We start from the raw sequence: 24,836 nt of genomic DNA, 5'->3' as shown, positions 1-24,836 counted from the left end.
AAAATTTGTGTTCTCTGACAAGACTAACACATGAGTCTGATTACAACCCTCCCTTTTAGTCAGAATTCACCCATTGTAAGTTATTTTCCACATTAACTTTTGATGACCAAAATAATGAAGCCTAGCTTGTGTTTGTCCTAGTGTCTCATAATTTGGGTCCCATAAACACTGCAGAATAAATCAATTTAGTATGTATTCTATTGATTCTAGTAATGTAGTATCAGGATAGAAAACCACATTTGCTCTCTATATAGATAATATAAATCTGTCATTCGCAAAATTGCTGCATCCTTTTGGACTGAGTCTCATTAGCAGAGGTTGTAGATGTGCCACTGGCCGGCATGCGACACTTGAGGCCAGCAGGGGGCGTGTGAGCTCCAAGGTACCCTCCTGAGTAGCCACGGGGCGTGGCTTCTGCATCCCTGATGGACAGCTGAGGATGCCGGCGAGAATGAGGTAATACTAGCCGGAGCTAGCAGGGCGCGAGGGTGTGTGCGCGTTTGTGTGCGGGTGTGATTGTGAGAGTGCGTGCGCAGGCCCCGAGACACTGTTTCCAGCTCGCTCTGCGGACACTGATCATGCTGCATTAAAAAAAAAAAATTACATTTCTGGGAAGGAGGCTGCAAAGTTGCGGCCGGGTGACGGCGGCAGTCCCGGGCCGTGTCATGGCGGGTCGCTTCTCTGCAGCAAGGGACTGGGATACCTCCGTGGGCGCGGGTTTGCCTTAGCACCCCACTTGGGAGGGGCAATTCATTCTGGAAGCGACGGAGCAGGGCCGCAGGGAGGGGGAGCTCTCCCCGTGGCGGCGTCTGCATTTCGTGTGGTGAAAGGGTGGAGCGGGAGGGGAGAGGGGAGGAGGACCGAGCGTGCCATTCCAGGCGCGATCGTGCGGCGAGATCCCACCCCGGCGTCTGCAGAGCCCGAGGCGCAACTGGTGCTAGGGCTGAGTCCTCGCCTTGCGGCCGGCCCAAGCTCCCCGCCGCCGGGGCTCTGGCCGCGCGCCAACGGGGTGGCTTTTGCAAGGTGGGGGCCTGTTTGCAGAGAGCCGAATATTTGCATGAAGCGACTCGATCCCACGGAGCAGCGGCAGCAGCGGCGGACCCCGGCGGCGGCGGCGGCGGCGCGCGGTCCGAACCAGGCGGCCCCAGGCCCCGGGCCCCGGTGGATGCGCTGCCGGGGAGGAGCTCATGGGCCGGAGCTGAGGCTGCCCGAGGCGTCCGGGCGCTGGGCTGGGGGCGCGGTCGAGGCCCGGAGGCGGCGGCGCCGGAGGAAGCGGAGGAGGTCGGGCGCGCCGGGCCCGGGAGGCCGGCAGCGCAGCGCCGCAGCCCCGGGCTCGCCATGCTCCTGGCCTCGGCCGTGGTGGTCTGGGAATGGCTGAACGAGCACGGCCGCTGGCGTCCCTACAGCCCAGCCGTGAGCCACCACATCGAGGCGGTGGTCCGCGCCGGCCCCCGCGCGGGGGGCAGTGTGGTGCTGGGCCAGGTGGACAGCCGTCTTGCGCCCTACATCATCGACCTGCAGTCCATGAACCAATTCCGCCAAGACACGGGTGAGCCGGCAGCCCCTGCCCCGCCCGTGCCCGCCCCCGCCCCCACGGCCTGCCATGGAATCTCCTGCCTCGTGAGCCCACCTTTGCCCATCCAGTGGGCACCTGCGTGCAGGGGTATCACCAAGAGGTGGTGGTGGGCGGCGCGTTACTCCCCTTGACCCGCTTGGGATTCCCCCACCCAGACGTTCACGCAAGTAGTCAGTGTTCTGGTTATGCAAACTCAGCTTCAACCTAGTCCGTGAGAACCCCCTCTTCGGTTTACACCTCCTTTTCAGCGCTTGGTGGCCCCAAGTCCTTCCTTGTAGTAGACGTTCTGGAGCTCCCCAGCCCTCAAGTAATCCCTGCCTCTCCAAAGCTCCCGGCCCTCTGCACGCGACTGCTCACACCTTGGCTAAGCCTGCTTTTGCCTTGGGCCTGCCACACACCTCCCTCACCCCTGCCCCTTATGTGTGGGATGCCTTCCCAAGGCCGATCCTGGGCGTGGGACCTGGCAAAGAAAGAAGGGATTCCCCGGAGGCTCTAGCTGTAGTCGGATAAAGGAAACGCCAGGGCGTCCCTGGGAGAAGAGACCTAAGTTGGGAGATTGCAGGGGTTGAAACGCCCTGGCTCCTGTGGCAGTGGGGAGAGCCTCTGCTGTGCACTTCAAGTGCTGAAGCAACAGGCCGAGCAGATGGAGAGAGGAGGGGGAGGGTCAGGGCTCCGGAATGCCTGGCAGGGAAGCCGCTCTCTTTGTCCGCAGAGGAGGAGGAGGAGGCAGATTCCTAAGGAGACACTGTCCCCAAGATTCCTCCCGAAACCTTAGCCTATGAGAATGCTGAACTCCTATCTTTTCGTGAGAATCGGGTTGCCACAATGGCCATCTCAAACCGGCTTCTCAGATGACCCACTCTTTCCAGGTCAAAGGCAGGAAGGGGGGAGGGTCCAAGGGAGGAGGAGGAGGACAGAGCTGTTCATGCGTCCATGCTTAATGGATGGCCAGGGATGAGTCTGTCGTTCCAGTAATCTCTTCAATGACATGGGTAGGGAGGGGGCTCTTGTTTCTGGAATTCCGGCCAGGCTTTCCCAAGAGTGTAACTGAGGAGCCTGGAGAGGCAGGTGTGGTGGGGAGAGAATAGGGAAGCTGGGTAGGAGAGGCCCTGGGCTCAGAGAACAGCTGTTTGAACAGGGCAGCTCAGCTTCTTGGACAGCCCCCACATCCTGTGTGCTAATTAGGATTGTCATGGGAATGGGGTATCTTTCCACCCTCACGTCCCCATCTTTAGTCATAACTCCCAACAACCTCTTTGCCAAGTACTCTGCAGACAGACACTGGCCCACTGAGCAAAGCTTTGTGGGGAAAGGATTCCAGAAGCGTTAGAATCTGGAGGGGCTTAACCCTTGGTAGGAAAGGAGAAAAGCAGAGCTGAGACTGGGAGGATAGTATAAAGAGGGAGGTGGGAAAAAAGAGAGAGGTGGGGAGGTTGGGAAAGAGGATTAAGTCTGGCTGAGAGGGAGGCAGAGAGTAATTGTGCAACTTGGTTGAGGTGGTAGAGGTTGGCTGTGTCAGGTGGGGGGAGGGGAGGGTGTCTCTGTGTTAGGAATAGCTGAGCCCAGGGTGGGACCACAAAGTCCAGCAGTTAAGGCACCTGACAGGGAATTCAGTACTGCTCAAAATAAAAACAGCAGGTGTCAGCTTTTCTATTTCAGACTGAATGTCTGCAGCATCTGGAGAAACACCCTGGTGACAAAAAGGTCTCAGCCCCTCCCTTGCGTTTGGGATGGGCAAAAGTTGAATCTGTGTTTGGGGGTACCTAACATGGGCAGGGCGCCTAGGAGCAGTCATGACCCAAAGGACTCTTTTGATACAAGTGAAACTGTAGGAAAAAGAAGGCAGAAAGACAGGTGCTCCTTCCCTCATGTTTGATTTCTCTTACCTGAGGACAGGTTGATACTGCCTGTGGCTGGCAGTTTAGCCAGTGGATGAGGGTCTCAGATTTTAGATCTGAGGCAGAAGCCCAGGATCATTTTAAAGACTGCCTTGGGATGTGTTTTATGTTGAGAAGGCTTTGGTTTCATCTGTTCACTGCTCAGCACCTCTCTCCCCTGTACCAGAACCTGTGCTAAATTCCCAGGAACCTGGGTTTGTCAAGGCACTTGTCAAAGTAAAATAGAATCTCTGGGTTCCTGGGCTCTGAGCCCCCCTCCTCTCCTTTTCTTCACCAACACACACACACCGTTCCTCTCAATATAGCTCATTGATGAGGCCATGACAGGGTAGGAACTTTAAACCAGGGGCTCCCAGGCAACCTCAGTCAAGCCCCTACAATGTTTAATTAAATTACCCACCATCTTCAAGTCGCAGTTTAAAGCTGGAAACCAGAAACATCTCCCTAAACAAAAGAGAGCTGGAAGTTCCCTGCCCAGAGGCGATTACTCTCTTTTTGTTGCCTCCTCTGTATGGGGACATTTCCTGACATGGGAGCTTTGTCTTTTTAGAAGTTGCCAGCCTAGACGCTGAGTCCTTGTCTCCCCACTTGCCAGGGCTCCTGACCTCATCCAGTCTGTCTCCACGGAGATGGCTGGGAGGTGGCAGACACCCATCTGTGCCTCTGTTTGCCCTGGGCCCTCCTTCCACAGACTGCCCTAGGTTTGAGCTCATTTGCATTCCATGCTGGTTTCCTCTAGGCATTTGGGGCTAGAGAATCTGGAAAAGGGGAAGAAATGGGATGAGACAGAGAAAACGGGGTTTTGTCCACTTCCAAAGCCTTGGTGGGCTCCTCTCTACCCACTATCCTTTATCTTGACTGGACTGCCTCTTTTCTGCTGTACAGCCTTGACTGGAGAGCTTTACTTCAGCATCCCTTTCCCTGTTTCTTCTAACACACCTGATCTCTGCCATCTCCAGGGCACCAGAAGCAGGATGGTGGAGCACGGCCCAGGCTCTCATCCTAGACTTACTGCTTACTACTTGACCTTGTGTCCCTGTTCGGGCCTCATTTTCCTCTGGAGAATGAAAAGTAGCCTTAAGTTTCCTTCTTTATTCCCTCCCATCATGCAGATTGGCAGGTGAATTGAGTTTGACCCGTATCCAGGATGATGCAGATAGACACACCTAGGTGTGAGGGAGACTTCTTTCCACACACAGTTTTCTGCCTCCTTTATGTCTTTTAATGCAGTGAGAAGTGGCAGATGGAGAGACAGAGAATGATAGATTTAAATAAATGATTTGACAGAGTTGATTTTTAGCAACACTCCCCCAACACCCCTATCCCATGTGAGCACAGGAGTGGAGCAGACATCATGATGACCACATGATAGTGTGCAGGATGGGCCGTGTGTCTGTATCATACCAAGCACATTGCACACACTATCATGTTTAATCCTCCCAGCATTTTTAGGAAGAACCTCTTGCTACCTCCATTTTCTAAGTAAGAAAACAAGTTAAAAGAGATGAAGTTGCTCAAGGCCAAGCTGGAGATTCCACATCAAGGCCCCTCATCCTTACTTTTTCACTCAGTGAACAGCTTTGGAGTAGACAGTGTTCCAGACAGATGGATATGGTAGTAATAGAATGTCCAAGTCTTTGTCCTCATGGAACATTCAGGGATTCTGGTAAAAAGAGGCCTGGGATTTCTTGGACTCAGTACATGCTCTTACAACAGGGAATTACTGGCGTAGATGTGGCTGACCTGCCCTAGAGACCTCAGATCATGCCTGGAAGACTTTGCCTTCCATTTCCCAGGAGCCAAAACATTGTGGGTGTTTTGAGTGCAGGTGTCTGAGTTTCTGGGAAAGCTGATTTTTTCTCTTTTCCTCTTTAGTTTATGAACATCTTCTATCCCTATCCTACTGGAGGCCTTTTTTTTTTTTTTTTAATTACTGTGAAGATTATCTAGTTTATGGTTCTGATTCCAGAAAAATCTAGGACTAACACATTGCAAATAGGGTGGTCTTTGAAAATAATTAGAGAATGAAATCCCACCATCTCTCTTGTCTTAAAACTTTGAGTCTGATGTCTGCTTACTATCTCTAACTCCCCTCTAGTGCTGAACCGAACTCAACAGATTTTCCTCCAAAAATCAGCTCTTCCTCTTGACATCTCTCTGCCTATTAGTGGTGATGCCATTTCACCACTTTCCATGGTCAAAGCCTCTAGGTTCTTTGATTGGTTCTGCCATGCAGAGTCTACATCAACCCAGGTGGTCATTCACCTACAGGTTCACGGGCTTAGACCCTAGAGATGCTCCCGTTAGTTCTCAAGGGTATTGCTGAGCCATACCCAGGAGATTCTGAAGGAGGTGGTCAGAGAATCTCACCGGGAAAGCATTCGTCTACTCAGGATTAAGTCTTACCCATTTTTTCTCTGTAGCTTCTCTCAATTCTGTCACCTTTTCATTTTCTCTGCCAACACCCTTCCACTCCACCTGGAACTAATTAACAGAGGAGCTCTGGTCTCCTGTTGCTCGGTGCTTAAACTCCACTGACTCCTCATTGCCTACAAATTAAATCCATCACAGCCTGACCTCCGGAACACACGGGGCGTTCCATGGCCTGGCTCTAACACACCTTTCCAAGCGTATCTCCTCTCTGCATTATGTTTTCATCTCTCCTGCCAACCCGAGGCCACTTTTATCTTCATACATTCCTTCGGAGTTCTCTGAGTCCCCCCTCAACTATTCATAAGGTCCCTTCTTCTGAAATGCTGTCTTTTGCTATTTATGCCTATTGAAATTTTCCTTATTATTCAGAGTCTGTGACATTTGTCATCTACTCCTTGAAATGTTCTCTAAACCCTGAAATGGTCTCCAAACTGTCATTGCTTTGTTTATTCCCGGGGTGTCCAACTTGCAGCCTGTGAGTCATATGCTGATTTCATGAGGACTTTTTTTGCTTGTCTGTGGTGTTGGACTTCATGAAAAATGTGCACAGACCTTTCTTTCTTTTTCTTTTTTTGCTAATCAGGTTTGGTTAATGTTTGTGTGTTTAATGTATGGCCAAAGACTGCTCTTACTTTTCCAAGGTGCAGCAGAGATAAAGTTCAGACACCCCTGGTTCATTCAATCAATATTTATTGGGCCCTAGGCATGCCAGGCACACAGGGGATGCAGCCATGAGCAGCCACCTTGCTGCCTGCTCTCATGGGGTGGGAATCTCATGAGCAAGACAGATAGTCATCAAATGAGCCACACAAACAAATGTGTAACTGGACATTGAGATGAATACTATGAAAAAAAAAAATGGGAACAGGAATTTGACCTGGTCAGGGCAGCCCGGAGAGGCTTCCTTAAGGAAATGAGCTTTAATCTGTGGAATAAACAGCAAAGAGGATGCCAGAGTGTTTGGGGGAAGGAATCAGCGTTATGAAGAGGTCCAGAATCAGAGAAGACTGGCAACCGGGAGAATTGAAAATCAGTGTGGGCAGAATCTGGGCAGAGTGCATTAGGGTGTGAGGGGCACACGGGTTGGCAGTTGGAGGGGATGTCAGTCCTGACCTAAGGGGAAGTCAAGGAAGGGATTTAAGGGGAGGGATGTGGTCAGATTTTCTGCCAAGATGTATTTTGTTGGCATCTTTTTTGTGACACATTCTGCCACCTGAATAGTTATTCACAGACTAGTCTTCTAACCCTTTCGTAGAGTGTAAGCTACTTGAGGAATGCTCCAGTCTTTACATTCCTCATCACAGCTAATGGGTTCTCAGTGATTCAATATCGAAGTAGCCAGAATTCTTCACTCAATCACTCTGCACAGTTTATGGAGCCCCTGTACCTTCCAGACACTTCATTAGGCCCTAGAATGCAAAGAGCTCCGTGGTGGTAGCCCTGCCCCCACTTAAGACCTTGAAATGAGCCCTGGTTGAGGATGGGTCTGGTTCAGGTTCTAGGTGGGGAAAAAGAGGCAATAGTTAAAGGCTTAGCTCCCCTGAAGTCCTGCTGGTTTATGTCTGCTGTACCATCAATCCTATAATATGAAAAGTACCAAAACACTGACAGGTACACATCAGGCACAGTCAAGATACACACCTCAGGGTTGCTAAGGGTGGAGCCTGGGCTGGGAGAACATTTCAAGAAATGGATGGCAACCGGGTGCAGTGGCTCACCCCTGTAAGCCTAGCACTCTGGGAGGCCAAGGCACATACATTGCTTGAGCTCAGGAGTTCAAGACCAGCCTTAGCCCATCGTTGTGGCAGGTGCCTGTAGTCCCAGCTACTCAGGAAGCTGAGGTGAGAGAATCACTTGAGCCCAAGAGTTTGAGGTTGTTGTGGGCTGTGAAGGGCACTCTATTAAGGGTGACAAAATGAGACTCTTGATGAAAAGAAAAGAAAAGAACGGCAAATGGCATAGGACCTGAATGATAAGAAAATTTCAGTAGCCAAAAATGGCAAAGGAGGACATTTCCATAAAAGAGACTTGGAGGATTACTGCGGAGGGAGTTTGAAAACTGGGAGAGAATTCCTTAGGATAAGAGGGGCCTCTGGTTGGCAGGAAAACATGGGAAACAGAGAAAGAAAACCTGAAGAGGTATGTTATAGAGCCACAGCATAGTCTCCAGAAGTTCTGGGATAGCTCTCAGTCATCCCCAGGATTGATAATGCTATTATTACTTCACATTTTTGAAAAATCATAAAGTGCATTGTCCCTGCTACCTGGAAATAATATTAAATAGTGCCATTTAAATTCTCTAAACTTAATTTCCTTATCTGTAAAAGGTGTTTCAGAGGATGGTCAGGAAGATTATTTGCGATATGTGAGGTGCTTTGTAAGTATTAATAATAAAGATTGCACAAGTATGAGTTATATGGAAACTCTCTCTCTCTGTGTGTCTCTCACACACACAATTCACCTCCCCTGAACTAAACTTCCCTATGATTTTTTCATCCTGCTTAGACATAATAGAAAATAAATTACTATAATAATCAGCAACTTTTATTGAGCTCTTGCCATGGTGACAGGTGCTATTTTAGAGTTTTGTATTCATTTCTTCATTTAATCCTCAAATCCACTCTTTGAAGTAGCTACCCAGGACCCAAACACATGAGGAAACTGAGGCTTAATCACACAGCTGGAAGGGACAGAACCACCCCTGTTGGACCCAGAGCTGCAGCCTTTGTTCCCCCAGCAAGCTGGCTACTTAGGAAGGAAATGGAGGCAAACCAGGGAACTATTGCTGCCACCCTCCCCATCCTGATACCCCTGTGGTCCCCCAGCAGAGGCCCCGGCAATGAATAGGGGATTGTTCTGCTTTTCCCTGGTGCCTCTGAATGTTGATGTTTTGGGTCATTAAGGGGCTTGGAGATGGGGTGGGGGGTAGGTTATGACCCTGGCAAAGGCCTGAATAGCCATTGTTCCTTTTCTTCCCCCCCTTGAATGAGATTCTGTCCCCAGTCTTGGTGTCTCCCTGTGGCTTGGAGGAGGGGGTGGGTCAGAGGCCAGGGAAGGGGAGCCTTTTCCCACCACTTTGATGGATGGCACTTAAGCCTACAGATGCAGAGATTCCAGCATCCTTGGAACCCTCCCTTAGCTTCCCTACCCTGCCTGGAGCTGGGCATCCCTGATATCAGTAGCATGAGATCAGAGGTTGAGGATGGGTCTATTTCAGGTTTTAGGTGGAGAATAGGGGGCAATAGTTATAGGCTTAGCTCGCTTGAAGTCCTGCTCGTTTATGTCTGCTGTACCACTAACCCTGTAATAACCTTGGCCTCTTCTCTGCCCCTGCAGTGAAACTGCCAAAATTAAGACAAGAGTTTGAGCTTCTTGAAAGAAAGATGTTAAATAAATATAAAGTTATGACCATTAAGAATGTTATTTTTGTTGGTATAAGATTATATGTTGAAAGAGAGTTCTCCCAATTAGATTTCCCTTCCTCTCACAGTAACACACCATATTTTTTTTTAAACTGTACCATCAATGTTCAGAGAGCCAGCTCCATCCCCACTGCCTCTGGGCAGCCTTCCTGGATGGAGACAGAGACTTCCTCTGGCCTTCTAGGCTTCCACAGCCTATGTCCTTTTCCTCTAAAGCCCTTGCTGCAGAAGCATTTAGAGGAACAAAGGCGAAGGAATATGGTTTTTATGAGTATGTATGTAGTATGTGTCCAGGCCTCGCCATGCCCTAGTGCGATGTAGAGGGTGCATGTAAGTACCAGGAATATTTGTTGAATGAATAAGTGAGGCACATTTAATTTTTACAAAAACCCTGAAAGTAGTTATGATCCTGTTTTCTGAGGGAGAAAAGGAGGCTGAGAGGTTCTATATTAGCTAATAAGTGAGTGAATTTGGTGACAAACCAAGGTGTTCCAACTCCAGCCTGGGAGACACTCTTTCTACACCCCGCATGCCTCCCACGTCCCTGGCGTAGTAACTCTCTGCTCCCAGCCGGGTCGCATGCAGACTTACAGGAACGAGTCTCACGCTGAGCTGGCAGGCAGCCCCCCAGGCAGCCAGGTGCCCAGCACGCAGGGACTTGCTACATGCTCGCCTCTTGACTTGATGCCCTTCCGCGTGATTCCATGCTGACCCTGACCTCTCTCTCCTCCGACCCACTTCGGCAGGGACCCTCCGACCAGTTCGCCGCAACTACTATGACCCGTCCTCCGCCCCCGGGAAGGGCGTGGTGTGGGAGTGGGAGAACGACAACGGTTCCTGGACGCCCTACGACATGGAAGTGGGCATCACCATCCAGCACGCCTACGAGAAGCAGCACCCCTGGATCGACCTCACCTCCATCGGCTTCAGCTACGTCATCGACTTCAACACCATGGGCCAGATCAACCGGCAGACCCAGCGCCAGCGCCGCGTGCGCCGGCGCCTCGACCTCATCTACCCCATGGTCACGGGCGCCTTGCCTAAGGCTCAGTCCTGGCCAGTCAGCCCCATGTCTGCCACCTCGTCCCCTGCACCGCCCTGCTCCTGTCCGCAGTGTGTCCTGGTGATGAGTGTTAAGGCCGCCGTGGTCAATGGCAGCTCTGGGCCCCTGCAGCCCCCAGCGACCCGCAAGAACATGCCCCCCTCTGGAGCCGTCAAGCTGCCACCCCCAGCGGGCCTTGGGGCCAAGCCGCTGGACAGCACAGGCACCATTCGAGGCCCTATGAAGACTGCCCCATCTCAGGTGATCCGGCGACAAACCTCCAGCATGCCCCCTGGAGCAACCGCGGGCTCCCCTGCCAGCCCTCCGGGAGCCAACGGCAAAACCGGCAGAGTGGCCCTGGCCACGTTGAATCGGACCAACCTGCAGCGTCTGGCCATAGCCCAGTCCCGGGTGCTGATCGCCTCTGGGTAGGTCTCCCCTGCTGCCTTGGAGCAGTGACTCACTCATCTTCTGGATCAGAGGAAGGAGGGGCTGCCAAGACTTCAGCCCATTCTAGTCTCCTGTTGGCCCCCAGCTGCAGGGACACAGCAGTCTGTGTGGTGCCTGAGGGAGGGTTTGATGCTTGGGGTCCTAGACATCTGCACCTCATTGAGACTTCACCTCTTATTAGCCCTGTGATTTGGAGCTAGACTCCTGACACTGTAATCCTAGCTTCCTCCCCTGCATATGCTGGCAATAATACTCATGTTAGGGTTGCTGGACGCTCAGAGGAGATTGTGCCTGCTAAGTAATAATGGCAACAGTAACTGAGCTCCCACTGAGTGGTAGTTTGGGGCTTTATCATTTCATTTAATCCTTGCAGCAACTCTGTGAAGTAGACATCTCATTTTCCAGATGAAGAAAGTAGAGGTTCCCTCGCAAGGACACATAGGTAATCACTGACAGTGACTAGGACCCACACTTTAGGAATTCGATGCCGGAGCCCAGATTCTGACTTTGCTGTGCTCCTCCCCCCTCACGCCCATACCACAGTCCAGGCGCAGAGTGGATGCGGAGGGACGCATCTTTTCCTCTGTCTCTCTGGAAGTTGGAGGGGCGGCTCCAGACTGAAACAGCAGCCCGTTTTTGGCAACTACTTAGTATGTGCTGAGCACTTTCCACGTACTGATTGTCCGTTATTCCTGTGACAACCTGGTGATGTCATCATAGATCCTATTAGTATTGCTTCTTACATTGTTCCTGATCATAAAATTGAAGCAACCCAGGTCCGTGCAGTGCCTGCAGCCCCTGGTTTCCTGTCAGCCTCTCGCGCCCACCCAATCTTCCCTTTCTCCAGTGGGGCCTGGCTCTGTTTTCACCCCTGAGCCCCAGATGGTCAAGATGGTTTTAGGATTGAGTTGAGCACCTAAGTCTGAAAATCCAGGATGCACTGGATGGTGCTGTCATACTCAGTACTCAGCTGGGACCCTGGACATAGAGGTTTGCAGCTGGGAGGAGAGGGGAGGAGGGTACCTTGCGGCGTGGGAGGAGTGCTGGGCTGGAAGTCGGGAGGCCCAGACAGGGGCGGGCCACAGAATCTTTGCAAGATCCAAGGGACTTCCCTGCCCCACACTGTCACTATGAAAACCTCCACTAAGGAAGTTTGCCCTGTGGCCATTTACTAGATTATTCCATCCCCTTAGTCTGTGATGTGAGCGTTAGGCACTGGCACTTAGCTCAGAATTAATTCCCCTAGGAGGGCCTCACAGCTCACGTGTTATAGAATAGGGATTGGAACCCAGGTTTTGCCCCCACCCCCCATCCCCTGTCCTTTTGGCTTAAACCCAGCTCTTCCTTTTATATATAACACAATTTACAAATGGCAAAATGCTTGTCAGATGCATGGGATTTTCATGACTTCCCCTGACTTGGCAGAAGTATTTGGGAGAGGAGAATGGGTCCCTAAGCTGCTCCTCTGCTTGTTTCTCCACTCCATCACACAGTAGCATCCTGGGGGTTTGAACAGAGTTCCAGGGTGACGCTGGCATGGAGAAGACAGGCTCAACACAGACCAGGACTGCCGGGGCTTGAACCCAAGTTCCTTACTAGGTCACTTGGGGCAGGTTTTGCATCTGTTGCCTTCAGTTTCCTCATCTGTAAAATGGGATAGTAATGGTCAAGTCCTTCTGGGGTTGTCATATTGATCAAATGGTCAGTGTAGAGACTTAGCACAATGCCTGACACATAATAAGAGTCCAGTCAGTATTTGCTGCTACTATAATTGTTACTATTGTTAACAGGTTCCTACTGAATGTGCAATATGTAGTTGTTGACTTGAACTCAAAGCTGAGAAGAGTCTAAAACCTCAACTTGGCTCTGGCATCCTTGGCAAATGCCTAGTGACCTCATGCCCTCATTGAGGGAGAGGCACCCAGTTGCCTTTGAATCTGATGAGTGAGTCCGTGAGTGAGTGGAAGGCAACTTTTTCTCTCCTCTTTGTTCCCTCCGCCTGCCAAGAGAATCGGGGCCAGAGAATGGGTGGAGGTCTCGGCAGTGCAGTTTCAAAGGGCTATAGAAATAAGCTGGACTTTTTTTTCTTCTCCCAGTTCTGTTTTCCTGACAAGGGAGGCCCCTGCCTACCCCTCTGGATCTTCCAGCCCTTTCCTTTTCACCTCCCACCTCTCCCTCACCCCCACTCCCATCTTTTCCTCCAGCCTTTCTTGCCCATTTAATTAGCGTGTTGATTCCCTTTGTCTGGCATTGCCATCGACCTTCTGTCGCTGCAGGGCCCCTTCCCTCCCTCCTCTCTTTGCCCATGACCTCTTCCAGCAACTTTCCCACGGAAAAAGGAAGACCAGGGAGGGCAAGAGAAGTGGAATGAAGAGAAAGGTTTCGGGGGGGTGGGGGGGGGCAGGGGACAAGAGATTCTGTGAATTATTCAGAGACACAAGCAGGGGGTTTCTAAAGGGAAGGGGGAGCTGTGTGGTGGAAAGTGGGCATCATCCCCACCCAGCCCCCTCCTCCAGAGTTGAAGTTTCTCTGTGTCCAGCTAAACCTGGTTGCTATAGAGACGAGGCTCTTGTCCTGCTGGACAAGACCTAAATCCTCCTGCTGGAGGATTCCCTAGTTGGTCCATAACTGCCAGAAAAAATACACTCTCACCATAGTGTCTGCAGAGATACCACTTCCCCTCACCCCCACAACTCCTTCCATCTGGCCTGCTCTCATCTCTTGTCTTGCTTTATATTTCAGCAACGGAAACCATGATAAATCTTGGACCCTCCATACCTGGGAACAGACCAGCAAAGCAGGAGGAGGGAGTGTCTTTGGATTGGCCAGCAAGTGGTTAGGCCGGACAGATTTGGCTCAGTGGAGTCGACTAGAGGATGGGAGAGGCTGCCTGTCATTGGGTTGCTATTTTCTAGAACAAGGGCTCAGGCATATGTAGCTCAAGCCCCAACAGGGTGCAACCACCCTGGACTTCATGGGCTGTTCTCCCAGGTTTTCATCTTAACCAGTAGTAGTGGGGGAGGTGTAGTCAAGTGTTGGCAACTCAGCAATTCTGAGTAGATATACTCTTGATCCCACATCTTCAGGAATCTGAGAATATTGGAATATTAAAGCAGGAAAAGGCCCTTTGCAGTTGGGAGAGAAAAGTGTAAATCATTGCCCAAATTTGCATAGTAAATCAGTTATTTACTAAGTATTTGACCTAAATCCTAAATCTTTAGAGGGATCTCCCCATGTCAGACATTTAGGTGCCCTATTCTCAGCAATGGTAACTCAGATGTGGCCAGCAAAGTGCCGAGGGACTATCTGGCTCCCAAAGGCACAAAGCAAGTTGGTGCTGAAAAGAAGATTCCCTGACTCCAAGGCAGGCTCCTTCCACTGTACGCTTCTGTGTTTCATAGGCAGATAGCCCCCTCCTCTCCAGAACCCCTGCTGCTGTAGAGTATATTGGCAAGGCAACAGCCAAGCCCAGTAGCCGGTGTTGTCCCTTTTCTGATGTGGCTTTGTGTCTCTCCCACCTGTCAGCCCCACTGGCTTCATACAAACCCAGGGCCCACCTATAGCCTTCCCCTCCCCCCCTCTAGTCCTTGCCCAGAGTTCTTGAGTTGCCTAAGATGTGTGGTGTTCTGGGGATTGGAGTATTTCCTGGTTGACCAGGTTGGGTGTGGAAACCTGCCAGTCCAGTTTGTGGGAACAAAGGTGGCTTTTGTCACCCAGTTCGTAGCTTCTTATCAGCCAGAGTGGGAGCCTCAGAGATGGTGAGGGGGGAGGCAGGTGCAGCCTGAGCAGGAGCACTGCCCCCTGGTGGGGAGCTGGGAGCAGGGTCCAGGAGGCCTGGTCTTCCCCAGCAACCTCTCAGAAGGAGCTGGGGAGGAGGAGAAGCTGCCCTGGTTGGGGTCCCAGGGCTTGAGGTGCCACCTTGCTGTCAGCTACTGGGGTGGGAAATCATCAGCAAGTCTCCCTGGGGTCTTCCAACCCAAGACCCTCACCATTTCATTGATAAAATTAAGACTCAGAAAATTGAAGTATGTGAGAAACTACTGGCAGAGCTAGGAGTCTTTCCTGACCCCCGACCATCATAGCGAGCCTGGCCCTGGGGGCTCACAGAGTCCAGAATCAAGTCCATTACTCTTTCCCTGGCCTAGTGGCCCTTGTTTAAAGTTCGGCTTTCCCCTCCATCCATCTGGGTTTGATTTATTCTAGGGACAGTTCTGGAAGAAAAGTGGCATTTGGCGGCCTGGTAGGACACAAACATTCCCACATCTGTTCTTTCCTCCTCCCAATATTGGTGGGAAGGGACTGAGGCCCCAGCAGGCCTGACATAGCTGGGGAAGCACCATCCTTATGGGCATGTGGACATAGACAGACCCCACTGCTCAGCCTGGTGGTCCCTTTCCTGCTCCCCACCCACCTGTCCTAGTGGTGGGTCTACTTGTTACAGATGACAGATCCTCTGTCTGGAGTGTGGGGTGTCATGAGGATTGTGTAGACATAAGTGCCTGGCATAGTGAGTGGCCTGGTGAATGGGCTCTGGGGACAGATCTTCTGGGTTCAAATCCTAGGACATGCGATTTTGATCAAGTTTGCTTAATCTCTCTGTGCCTCAACTTCCCTGCCTATAAAATGGAACTAATAATGTTTCTTGCATGGTTTGTTGGAAGCATGAGACAAGTTGATATTTGGTGGGCAGTTGTAGCCACTGCTGGCAGGAGGTGGGCTGTGTGTTAGCAATTTTTTTTTCCCTTTTTTTTTTTATTAAATCATAAACACATAGATCATGTGTACATTAATGCATTTATGGGGTAGCAATTTTAATACATGTTTGAGAAGGAGCATGGGCTGTGTGTTCACTGCTGTGTCCCCAGCATCAGGAACAGTGTCCAACACAAACTCAATAAACATTTTTTGTGTGGATAGATAAACGAGTAAACAAAGGCTCTTTTCCCCACCCATCCTACCCCCATAACAGACCTGCAGGCCTCCCAGGCTGTTGGCCCCTGGAGCCATCTGTGACCAGATCCAGTGGCTTCTCCAAGCCCAGCTGTGGGAGCCTAGGCTGCAGAGAGGATGGTGCAAGACCCAGTCCCATGTGTCCCATATTTTTCGAGTCAGCACTGTGGGAGGCCTTTCCCAGGCAGCTGTGCTGTCTCCTCTCCAGCCTGGTTGGGGCTTCTGGGGAGAGGGGCAGGAAGGGGAGATGACTTGGCCTGATATTTGTGTATGTCTCAGGGAAAAAGAGAAAAGGCAGCTGTTCCAGCAGCAGCTTCCAAATGCTGGACTAGGGATTCACCACATCTGCATCCTCTTGGGAACTTTGGAAAAATGTAGATTCCCATGCTCCACAGGTGGGGATCCTGGTCTAGACCTGGAACTCTGTCTTTTTAAAAGCATCTTAGGGACTCTTTTCTACACCTGGTTTGAACTTCCTTATATTTTCATTCCTTTGACAAATACAGACTGATTAGTGTTACGTTCTGAACAACACAGGCGGAGATGTTTGCCTTTAGGTTCTAGAAGGGGAGATGATAAGCAACAACTTCTTTTTTAATAGATCATAAATAGAGCAAGATTCTCGGGGTGGGTAGATGAGTGGGTGGGGGGTTGGCAGCAGTATTAAATAAGGTGGCCTCAGGTTCCTGGAGGGTTCATAGAAGGGAGCCCAGCAGTTATCTGTTGCAACAGCATTTCAGGCACAGGAAACAGCAAATGCAAAGGCTCTGAGGCAGGAGCATGCCTGCCTGTAGGAGGAACAAAAAAGGCAAAGAGTTGAGTGACACAAGAGGAGGCCAGAGAGATAAGGGCATTAGAGTGGAGAGTGTTGGCAGATCACACAGGGCTGTGCAGACCTTGCTAGGACTTTGACCTTGACTCTGAGTGAACTGAGGAGTCATACCAAGTTCTGAGGCTATGAGTGGAGGAATGACATCGTCTGACTTAGGTTGTGAAAATTTTACCTCTAGCTGGTGGCTGCCTTAAGAGCTTCCTGCATCTTTAGTAGGGGTAAACAACTGGTCCATTTTGTCCCTCTTGTCAAAACCATATGAATCTTCTCTTTCCTTCCACAGGGTCCCCACTGTTCCAGTGAAGAACCTAAATGGATCTAGTCCTGTCAACCCTGCCTTAGCAGGTAAGAGCAACTCTGGGATGCACTTGCTTGTGATGGAGAAATCAGAGTTACAAAATAGGTAGGGAGTATTTGCAAAAAGGAGGTAATCTGTGTGTTCATAAAAGCAGATGGGGATTTGGGAAATTGCATGAGAAGGGCAGGAAGCATGGGGGGGAGAAGTGATTGCTAAAAGTAAAGTGTGCTATTGAAGAATAAGTTTCTGGGAAGAGCAGAAGGCAGAGTAGAAAATCCGTGAATTATGAGAACTCTCTGCTGGTGAGGAGGAGGGGAGGGAGGAATTTTGGGAGTGGTGGGAGCCACATCTTCAGTCCTGGCCCACCCATACGCTGCCCCTTCCAGGAATCACTGGGATCCTCATGAGCGCAGCAGGGCTGCCCGTGTGTCTCACTAGGCCACCGAAGCTGGTCCTGCATCCACCGCCTGTCAGCAAGAGCGAAATAAAATCCATCCCAGGGGTTTCCAACACAAGCCGCAAGACCACCAAGAAACAAGCCAAGAAAGGTACCAGCCTCTTTATCATATGGGGTACCAAGACCTGGTTTCCAGCCCCAGCTCTGCCCCCACCACCAAGTGCTGATTTAGAACCCATCCTGGGAAAGTTTGGTGCTGTCTGGAGACATTTTTTTGTTGTCATGTGCCTTAATTTCCATATCTGCAAAGTGGGCCTAACTAGTAAATTTTGATGATTACATCAAAATGGATTATTTATGGATCAGATGGATACACCTTGAGAAATAAAAATATACCATGCCCAGGTATAGAAACAAAAATATTAAGTGTAGTACAAAGAAAATATACTAGGAAAGAAAGATCACTGTGGCATTGGAACCCAAACAGATTGGATTCAAGTCACCACTCTGTCATTTACAAGTAGTGGAGCCTCTATTTTCTCATCTTTATTGCAGGGCAAAGATGCTCACAGTTGGGATCTGGGAGGGATGTGCTGAAATGCGTCCATGACAGTTGGGAAGGAGCCACTGTCTGGCGTCCCCTAAGAGCCTCCAGATACTCTGGCCACTTGAACCCTCCTTCAGGAGCCCCTCCCTACTTACCAACCATCAAGCAACTAAGAGGCCAATACCTGGACCTTGCTGGCACTACAGGACCCAGGCTCAGCTCTATGGCTGGCCTTTCTGGTCATTGATTCTTATTGTCAAATGATTGGACTATCCCCATCTTGCAAGCTTCTTGTGAAGTTTAAATCAAATCACATGTGCACATTGCACTTAGGCCAGGTCCTGGCAAGAAATAAGCTCTTAATTAATGGAAGCATAATTCTTGCAAGAGAAGCAGAGCAGTGGGAGGGAAAAGCCTGCATCTCAGCTTTTGGCTGTTGCATGATTTTCTTCCTCAACCCTTGTCCTACTTTTATAATCTATCAAAATGTCCCTGCTTCGATGAACTCAATTGCCTTGCTCAGAGTCTGATAGGAACTAACAGGATTTTACACTTTCCCCCTCTTCCTGTTATTATTAGTAGCACATATTGAACCCTTCTCTGGCACAATGTCAGAGGACTCATTTAACTGTCAAGCCACCCTTCGAGGCATGTGCTTTGCTGTTTTCTACTTTATAGGAGAAAAAAAGAGGCTTAGAGAAATTAGGAGTGTGGCCCAAGGTGGCAGTGGTCATTTTTCCTTTCTGTGCCTCCATGTAAGGCTGTATCATCCCATCCTGTACCTTCAAGTCGGGCTACCTCCTAAGGGTCTGCCAGTCCAGAAGACATCTCTAAATCATTGCAGCCCACCAGGTGCCTCCCAGAGCATCACCCTTCCCCTGCTGCTGGGCTGTGTCTGCTGGCAGTGACAGCACCTCCCAAAGCCAAGAATGACTGTCCTGAAGTTGACACCATGTTACAAAATGAGGCAGTACTTAGCAAATTTTAAAATGAATGTGGTAAGACTCCCTAATGTTTATTTAATGTGTAACAGTTTACAAAATGCTTTCCTATCTGTTATCTGATTGAATCACTTGAACAAGTCTAGGCTCATTGATTTAGAAGGAAGAGAAACCCTCTACCCATCTCACTTAAAAAGTGGGCTTGTTGAAAATAGGCAGAGGGATGTCAGGGAAATGACAGTGGGAGGTAAAGGCAGGCAGGTGTGAACAGCTCCCCTCTCCTCAAACTGCCTCACTGGCTTTTTGCAACTGGTATTAGTTGCAGAAGGAATCCCTCCCCTTTTCTGTTTGAACTTGGCTGGTCACCTTCCTCTCTGGAATGCCTAACATGGCAAGGAAAGGCTGTTTGACCCCTTACCTCTGCCATGGTGGCCCACTGATCCTCCTGTCTCCACAGGTAAGACCCCCGAGGAGGTGCTGAAGAAGTATCTGCAGAAAGTCCGGCACCCACCAGAGGAGGTAAGTGCAGGGAAGCAGGGCAGGAGGCATCTTCTCTGTTGCCCGCGAGCATTTCTGCTGCTGCTGTTTTCTGCAGGATGTGGCAGGAGCTGCTTTCTGAGCCCTGAGTAATACAGAGCTGGGCCAAGCCAGCTCCAGGGTTCCTGATCCAGAGCTGCACCAGCACCTGAATCCCTCCCCGTCCCTGTTCAGTGCAGCGCTGACTGATTCTAAGTGACCTTAACATAATAGTCTGACTTTAAGAAAAACAGTGTGATAAGCCATGAGAACTCTCCTTAAAATGGGTTTGATACAGACCAGGTTCTCTGCCAGAGGCGATTCAGACCCATCCTAGGAACATTTGGCTGAGTCTGGAGACATTTTTGGTTGTCATGACCTGAGATGGGGAGACATCACTAGCATCTAGTGGGGTAGAGCAGAGACCTGGGACATTGGTAAACACCCTGCAGTGCCCGGGACAGTCCCCACAGCTCCCCGGACAGTCCCCACAGGAAGGAATTTCCTGCCCGAAATGTCAACTGTGCTGAGGTTGAGAAACCTCTGGTGGATTTATTTAAATAGCAGCTTCTCTGGTGCACTAGAAATACACTTCCTTTACAAAAGTTCACCTTAAGTAAAGCTTATCAATGGGTATGTCCGTAAGGGTTTGTTTGCTCCACAAGCCATTGGGTACACAAAGGAAGGCCCAGCTCTCAAGGAGATTATGATTTCGTTGATGAGCCCATATGAATAAGCACCACTGCCAGGAGTCATACCATGAATGTCTCCTTTGTGTAAAGCAAAGCAAAACCATATTTAGAGTCCCAGAGTGCTTGCCCCCTGATTGGTAGGTTTTCTGGAAGAGGAACTATAACAGCTCATCGACTTCTGAGATGCTATAGGAACCACCATGGAGGTGCCCTGGCCCCCAGCTGGGTGAGAGCTGACACCTCTCTGCTCTGTTCCCCTCACCTCCAGGACTGCACCATCTGTATGGAGCGTCTCACAGCCCCCTCGGGCTACAAAGGCCCACAGCCCACGGTCAAGCCGGACCTGGTGGGAAAGCTGTCCAAATGTGGCCACATCTACCACATCTACTGCCTGGTCGCCATGTACAACAACGGGAACAAGGTTAGTGCCAGCCATGGGACTGCTGCTGTCCCCAGGGTGGGCCCCGGGAGGAGAAGAGCATGAAGGCCCTACTGGGGCCTCACCTGCATGATCCTGGGACGCTCAGAAGTACCCCGGGGCAGTAAGAGTCACTATCTTGGCTGCTCTCAGCAGGATCAATTCTCCACCATGTCACAAGGCTGGCAAAACCTGTCCTCACTGTCTCTTTGGGCCAAGCTCCTAACTCCTCCAGCCTTGGGTATGGAGGTTAAAGGGTGAAGGACTTTTGTCCATGAAGGTTGTGAGGGGAGTGGCCCATTGTCAGGGCCCCCTGGAGAGGTGGAATGGGTCTCCCCCAGTGGGAGAGAAGAAAGTTTTTATCCCAGTGCTGGACCCATGGCAGTGTTCATCCACGCTGTGTAAATGCGGTTCCCCATCCCCCTTTCTTCTCCAGGCTAGAGATCGTCTGTTGTAATCCATTTTCTTTGGATAATTTCAAAACATCTTTGATTGTCCCTTTAAAGGTACTAGAGATTCTTGCCAAAGTGTATCAGGTAATCCCTGCCCTGGAACCCCACTGTTGGAAGCCAGGAAGGGCTCTGAGGCTCTCGTCTTGTTGGTTAACCGACAGTGCGTTCGTGTTCCCCCGTTAGAGCAGGTTTTCAGGACTCTGGGAGGCTCCTTCCATGATGCTTCTCTCCTTACAGTCTCTATTTCCTAAGTCATTGGCTGATGTTCTTTGCTGTGCCCGTAGTAACTTTTACTCCTCATCTCCATGAGTTTGAATCTGACTCATTTCTCCAGACCCAGCTTGGATTGCACCAGCGTCTGAGATTTTCCTGACATCTCCCATCCCCCAGATGTCTGGATTTTAGGGGCTGCTCTGCCCATCCGTTGCTGTGGGAAAGAGAAGAGTCAAGAGGGGCAGCAGACCCAAACTTGAATTCTGGCTTAGTAGACAAATGGCCTTGGGCAAGATTTTCAACCTCTTTGAGATTTTATTGCCTGTCTGGAAAATGGACATTAAAAACATACCTACATTAGAGGATGCCCTTACTGTTATTATTCAAATTGATAATCTCCTTTGTATTATAATAACTTTTTCCCATCATATTTATGGAGCCTATTTGATTGAAGTTCCCAAAGTGCCGACCGCAGGCTCTTTCTTCATGTCCCCAGGAATCACCCTGGTACTTGATCACCGATGGAGGATGCAAGTTTGGATACCATATTCACTTTCCCAATGCTGGGTTAAAAGGTTTCACTGGGACCTTGCATTTGTAGAGATTATTTTGGTTTTGAAGGGGTTTCTTGGCACATTTGTTCTCTTTTTTTGATGACTGTATTTGAAAATAATCTGGTACATGTAACTCTTTGCATTTATTTCCATGGGGCTTCAAAAATGTTTCTCAAGATACTATCCTTTATTCTCTTTTATAGTCATACTTTGAAGCATGTGTTTTTATTTTACTAAACACATGGGAGAAAAAAACTCAGAGAGGATGGAGTGATTCACTCAAAGTCATGAAGCAAGTGAAAGCTAGAGGGGAGAGAGGGAGCCGGGTTTCAGAGAGTACTTGCCCTGTATCTGAGCTGCCCCTTTAAATGAATGAAGCACAAATGGGTATGTCCCTAAATAGCTCTGCAGAGGATCCCTGTCTTCCTGAAAAGATTAGGATGTCCTGGAGAGCTCTGGTCCCAGCTGTGCAGCAGAACATCTGAATTTGCTCCCTGCCTGCACACACCACCTTCCTTCTGCTCACTCCCTTTTTGGGGAGCCTGGAAATCAGCTTTGCATCACTGCATCCAGAACCCCCTCTTCCCACTGACAGTGCCACAGAGGGGCATTTTAAAGCCCAGGGGTTTAGACAGATGCATTAGAGTTCCAGCTCTGATTAGCGAGTTTCTTAATCTTGCTGTGCCTCAGTTCCTTTCTCTATAAAATCCCTCCCGGCCAGTGTCAAAAGATGCATCCTAAATGAAACAAAAGATGTAAACTCCATTGTGAGATTTAAAATACTCCAATTACTGCCATCATTCCCTCCTCTGGTTCCTTATCTAGACCTTACTCTCTGTCCTCCTCAGCCAGTTCCTGACTGTTCTTCAGGACCATTTCCTTAAAGTCTTCCTCCTTCGTTCCAGCACCATAGTGCCCGCTTTCTCCGTCTATAGCACTGGCTTCATAAACACACTAATAATATTTAGAAACACCACAGGCAAGATCCTTCCTGTGGATTATCTCATTGAATTCTGCCAACAACCCAGGGAGACAGATACTATCATTTTCCTTGTTCTATAAAGGTAACTGAGACTCAGGTTGATAGATTTGCCCCAAGTCACGCAGTAGACAGATGAGATAAGATGGTAGATGGTGTGTTAAGAATCAGATCTGGGGTTTTGACTTTACAGCTCATACTCTGAACCACTATACTTTGAGGACTCCCAATTCTGATCCAGCAGGCCTGATGTGGAGGCCCAGGTGGCTTTATTTTTAACCAGCTCCCCGGGTAATTCAGATGCTCCACATCTGGGCAAGTGTTTGCATCCTGTTCCGCCCATTTGGTACTTAGTGGGTAAGTACCACTTCCCCATGTGTGCTTCCTGCCCCAGTGAGCTGGTCTCCTCCTGGACAGGGGCCTCTGGTTACATGTTCCTCGGCATGGGACCTGGGGGCTATTTGTGGAATTTACTTCCGGTGAATTTGGAAAAAGCAGAAATAGCCTAGGTAGCTGGGCTAGGAGGAAAACTGAGATCTGTTACTAGTTTTGTTGCGTTTTGTCCCCTTGGTTTATTATCTGTAGTACGTTTTGGGATTGGGTGGGGGCATTACTAACCAAAAATTCCTGTTTCCTAATCTGGTTCTTCTGGCCTTGTCCCCTCAGGATGGAAGTTTGCAGTGTCCAACCTGTAAGACCATTTACGGAGTGAAGACGGGCACTCAGCCCCCAGGGAAGATGGAGTACCACCTCATCCCCCATTCCTTGCCTGGCCACCCAGACTGCAAAACTATCCGAATCATCTACAGCATCCCCCCCGGCATTCAGGTGAGCCCTGCAGAGCTGTCGGTTTTTACTGCTTTGGGTGTTTGCAGGTAACAGATTTTACTAGGAAAATTCTGCTTCCCACCCTCCCCATGTACCTGGCCGCACCACCCCCTTCCCCCTTCCCCACCATTGTTTTCGCTTTCTTGAGTGTCCTTCCAGGGTTCTTTGTGCATAGGTACCAGATTGCATGTACCCCTCCTATTTCTAAACAAAGAGTGACATTTTAGGCACATTTTTCTGCACCCAGCATTTTTCAATTAATAATACAGGCCACCGATCTTTCCATGTCAGTATAGGGAGAGCTTCCTTATCCTTATGTCTCCATAATAATACATTGTGTAAATGTGCCACAATTTATACTCAGCAGTCACCGTTTGACGGCCCGTGTGGATTGTTTCCAGTCTTTTGCTACAACAAATAAGGGTGTAATGAATAACCTCTTACGCTTGTGAATGTATCCATAGAATAATCTTCTAGAAGCGGGATTTCTTTGTCAAATGGCATTTGCATTTGTAATTTGGTAGCTACACTTGGCTTTGATTTACATGGGCATGTCTTTCCTTTTTCAATTCTTTGAAAGACAACCCTAAGGAAAAACGTAAACAGTATTCCTGACAGTGAACCCAAATGTGGCTCTTCCTTCTCACAAGGAAGCTTTTTCCAAATGTTCTAGGGTGCTTACTGGATTGATTTTTTTTAGCAAATATTTATTAGTTCACCCTCTTTTCTTTTCTCATATTGGTTGTTTTTCATTTTGTCCTTCACTTAACAAATATTTGGGTGTGGATTATGGCCCTGGCATGGTCTAGATCAGTGTTTATAACCTTTTTTTAATCTCGTGGCACACTTAAACTTCCCCAGCACATTTAAATTATGTTGTTTAAAACAAACAAACAAACAAAAACAAGAGGGCCGCACCTGTGGCTCAAGGAGTAAGGCACCAGCCCCATATACCAGAGTTGGTGGGTTCAAACCCAGCCCCAGCCAAAAAAAAAGCTGGAAAAAAAAAAAAAAAGAATATATTTACCACGCTTTGAACTTCTTTCAAAAATAATTTAATTAATGCTCTTTAAAATTTTTCGTGGCACACCTAAGATACTCTCATGGCACACCAGTTGAAAATCACTGGTCTAGGTGCTGGAGAATCAGTGAGAAAAACAGCTCAATCAATCTTTGTCCCCTGAAGTCCCCATTTTCATGGGGTGAGGAAGGGAATAAAGTGAACATATACTATAAAAGTGCTTCCAAGTAGTAATCAGTGATGTGTAGGAAATAAAACAGGAGGGTGTGATAGCCTGTGAAAGAACTGAATGAAACATGGCTCTTCAGGAGGGTCTCACCAACTAATCAGGGAAAGCTGCATAAATGTCATGGATCAAAGCTATGCCATGCGGTGTA

The 24,836-nt window shown here is 49.4% G+C and overlaps 1 protein-coding gene across 1 annotated transcript in view; it reads left to right on the top strand.

The window, feature by feature from the left end:
* Positions 1-487: 487 nt before the first annotated feature.
* The window catches only part of DTX4 (deltex E3 ubiquitin ligase 4), a 36,051-nt gene continuing 11,702 nt past the window's right edge, over positions 488-24,836 (top strand). The window contains exons 1-7 of the mRNA XM_053561816.1: positions 488-1,549; positions 10,076-10,799; positions 16,887-16,948; positions 17,288-17,449; positions 19,244-19,305; positions 20,263-20,415; positions 23,277-23,438. Coding sequence (XP_053417791.1) covers positions 1,339-1,549; positions 10,076-10,799; positions 16,887-16,948; positions 17,288-17,449; positions 19,244-19,305; positions 20,263-20,415; positions 23,277-23,438 — 1,536 coding nt within the window. The 5' untranslated portion in view covers positions 488-1,338. The remainder of the gene's footprint in view (positions 1,550-10,075; positions 10,800-16,886; positions 16,949-17,287; positions 17,450-19,243; positions 19,306-20,262; positions 20,416-23,276; positions 23,439-24,836) is intronic.

The sequence above is a fragment of the Nycticebus coucang genome, chromosome 14 (genome assembly GCF_027406575.1).
Source record: "Nycticebus coucang isolate mNycCou1 chromosome 14, mNycCou1.pri, whole genome shotgun sequence".
In the NCBI taxonomy this organism is placed as follows: domain Eukaryota; kingdom Metazoa; phylum Chordata; class Mammalia; order Primates; family Lorisidae; genus Nycticebus; species Nycticebus coucang.
This window is presented reverse-complemented; position numbering and strand designations above follow the sequence as displayed.